This window comes from Carlito syrichta, unplaced genomic scaffold, assembly GCF_000164805.1.
Source record: "Carlito syrichta isolate Samal-C Ts95f unplaced genomic scaffold, Tarsius_syrichta-2.0.1 Scaffold56697, whole genome shotgun sequence".
NCBI lineage: Eukaryota > Metazoa > Chordata > Mammalia > Primates > Tarsiidae > Carlito > Carlito syrichta.
The window spans coordinates 26,351-28,849 of record NW_007000793.1 but is presented as its reverse complement, the minus strand read 5'-3'; the positions used below and the strand labels follow the sequence as shown (position 1 = coordinate 28,849).

Below are 2,499 nucleotides of genomic sequence, written 5' to 3'. Positions count from 1 at the left end.
GGGAGGCGGGGCTGTGCATGTGGCCCGGGAACGGAGGTATGGGGGGGAGGGCTGCACACCTGGGCGCGGGATGGGGGGAGGGGAGACATGGAGCTGCACACCTGAGTCCGAAAAGGGGTGGTGGGGGGAGACTCGGGTCAGCTTCCCCCACGGCCTCTCGCTCCCAGGAGGAGCAGCATCGATCCCACGAGAACTGCCTGGACGCTGCCTCAGACGACCTGCTGGATCTGCAGAGGAACTTACCGGAGGGGCGGAGCCGCAGCCGCGAACTGGAGGAGTACCGCCTGCGGAAGGAGTACCTGGAGTACGAGGTGAGGGGGCGCGCGCCCCCCTCCCGCCCCTTCGCCGGGCCGTCCGCGCCCTCTCGTGGCCGCCTCTGTCCCTGCAGCCGTCACTCCCCTGGCCGCTCCAGGGCAGGCCGAGAGGCTTGTGTGAGGACTGGGTCTGTGTGCGCTGTCTGCGAACGTTGCACAACGTGTCTCTGTGCACTCAGCCCCTTCACCTCTTGTCAGCAGCTTGTCTGAAAACACTCACAGGGGACATTTTTTGTATGGTTTTACTTCTCCTAAGTCTTTATTTGGCTTTTCCTATGTTGAATTAGTCCCTCTAATACCTACCTAATAATAGGTAGTGTTCATGGAGCTTGTATTACCTGTATGTGTTATCTCATTTAATTATCTAACCACACAGGAGTAGGTACTATTATCCTCATTTTGTAAGTGAGGAAACTAAGGCACAGAGAGATTAAACAACTTGTCCAAACCTAGTAAATGCACTCGCTGCTCTAAATGCCTCAGTGATGGCCCTAACTAAGCAATGACCTTATTAGCTCTATCAGCCCTGTATTACCCCCCAGTCTCCCCCTACATGCACCCACTCACGCCCCTCATTTCTCCTTTGGCCTCACATCGGTGCACATTTCGGGACTCCCACAGTGAGCGCCCGCTTCCAGGTTCCTGGGTGTCCCTTTGGGAGTGGGAGTGGGGATTGCTGGTAAGGAAGAGCAATCAAGGTGCAGTGTGAAGATGTAGGGGATCGGAGACCATCCAGAGGCAGAGACCAGAGAGGTGGCCAGTGTTGCCTCCTGCCTGTGCCCACTGGGCCCTCGTACAGCCCACTCCCTCCCTGTTACAGAAGCCTTAGGGTGCTAGGCACAGAGCCCTTAGGAGTGTGGTGTTCAACAGACAAGGGTGGTTAGCATCACGCTCTCCAGATGCCAGTTGTTAAAATGCTATTAGGGCTTAATGTAGATGGGAGCTGTTTGTGTGAAGGGCTGCGCAGTTCTCAGGCATAGTGGGTTACACATCTTTGAGTGCCTTGGAGATGTTATGTGATATGGAGTTGTTAGTTACAGCACCACAAGGTGTTGGTTATTATTAGAACAGGCCTGGGCTGATATGTGCCATTAGAATACCACCAGAAGTGTGCTCTGCAAAGTCTGGTTGCTCAGGCATCATACAGATACTTGCTGTCGGTCCAGCCCTCCTTCGGCAGAGGTCTGTATCGCACCATAGCTCTGTATGCCTGTGAGCTGTCCCTCACAACTCCAGCCCCTTCCCAACCTGGAACCCAGATGGCCCTAAGGCAGTGGGACTTGTGTGTTCCAGAAAACCCGCTATGAGACCTACGTGCAGCTGCTGGTGGCCCGCCTGCACTGCCCTTCCGACGCCCTGGACCTGTGGGAGGAGCAGCTGGGGAGGGAAGCTGGAGGCACCCGGGAGCCCAAGCTCAGCCTGAAGAAGTCCCACTCGAGCCCTTCCCTGCACCAGGACGAGGCTCCCACCACGGCCAAGGTGAAGCGCAACATCTCAGAGCGCAGGACCTACCGGAAGATCATCCCCAAGCGGAACCGCAACCAGCTGTGAAGCCGATGCCACCTCACCTCATGCTGGTCCCTGCTCTGGGGTAGACCTGAGATGATTCTCCGTGGAGGAACCTTGTTTCAGTGGGCCCATGATGAGGGACGGCAACGTCAACTCCCATGCATTCTGGAGCTTTCCTGGTACTGCTGTGCCCCCACCCGTGGCAGTCCCTCAGCTGCCCCAGTCCCTGACCACTCCTGAGGGAAGATGGAGGTTGAAGACTTGGCTTCACTTCCAGAGTCTGTCCCATGTCATCTTCCATTGCTGAGAATCCAGACTGGCCTCATTTCCTGAGCAACTCAGCGCTTGTTTGAGAAGCAGAGCATATGTGGGCTTCTGGGAGAGAGCTTGGGGCAGCAGAGGTCTTTGTGCAGTTCAGCCAGTGGACTCACAGCCTTGAGGATGGTCTGTTCTAGGAATTAGGCTACCTGCGGGGGAGGCCCCAGGAGAGCAGACCAGGGACCTTTGGGAGATCCCAACCAGCTTCCTGTGACCCAGGGGGCAGGGTCCCTTAAGCCCTGCCCACTGAGGAGACAGCCTTCTGGGCCAGGACCGTGGCAGGTTTCAAGGGCTCCGTAAGGCTGTGAGGTCCCGTGTCTTTGTCTCCTGGCTCCTTTCCCCCTACAGTCGTCCATGT

At 56.9% G+C, this 2,499-nt stretch overlaps 1 protein-coding gene across 1 annotated transcript in view; it reads left to right on the top strand.

Moving 5' to 3' along the window:
* The window catches only part of PSD4 (pleckstrin and Sec7 domain containing 4), a 13,923-nt gene extending 11,963 nt beyond the window's left edge, over window positions 1–1,960 (top strand). The window contains 2 exon segments of the mRNA XM_008049785.2: window positions 133–311; window positions 1,608–1,960. Coding sequence (XP_008047976.1) covers window positions 133–311; window positions 1,608–1,865 — 437 coding nt within the window. The 3' untranslated portion in view covers window positions 1,866–1,960.
* The last annotated feature ends 539 nt before the right edge of the window (window positions 1,961–2,499 follow it).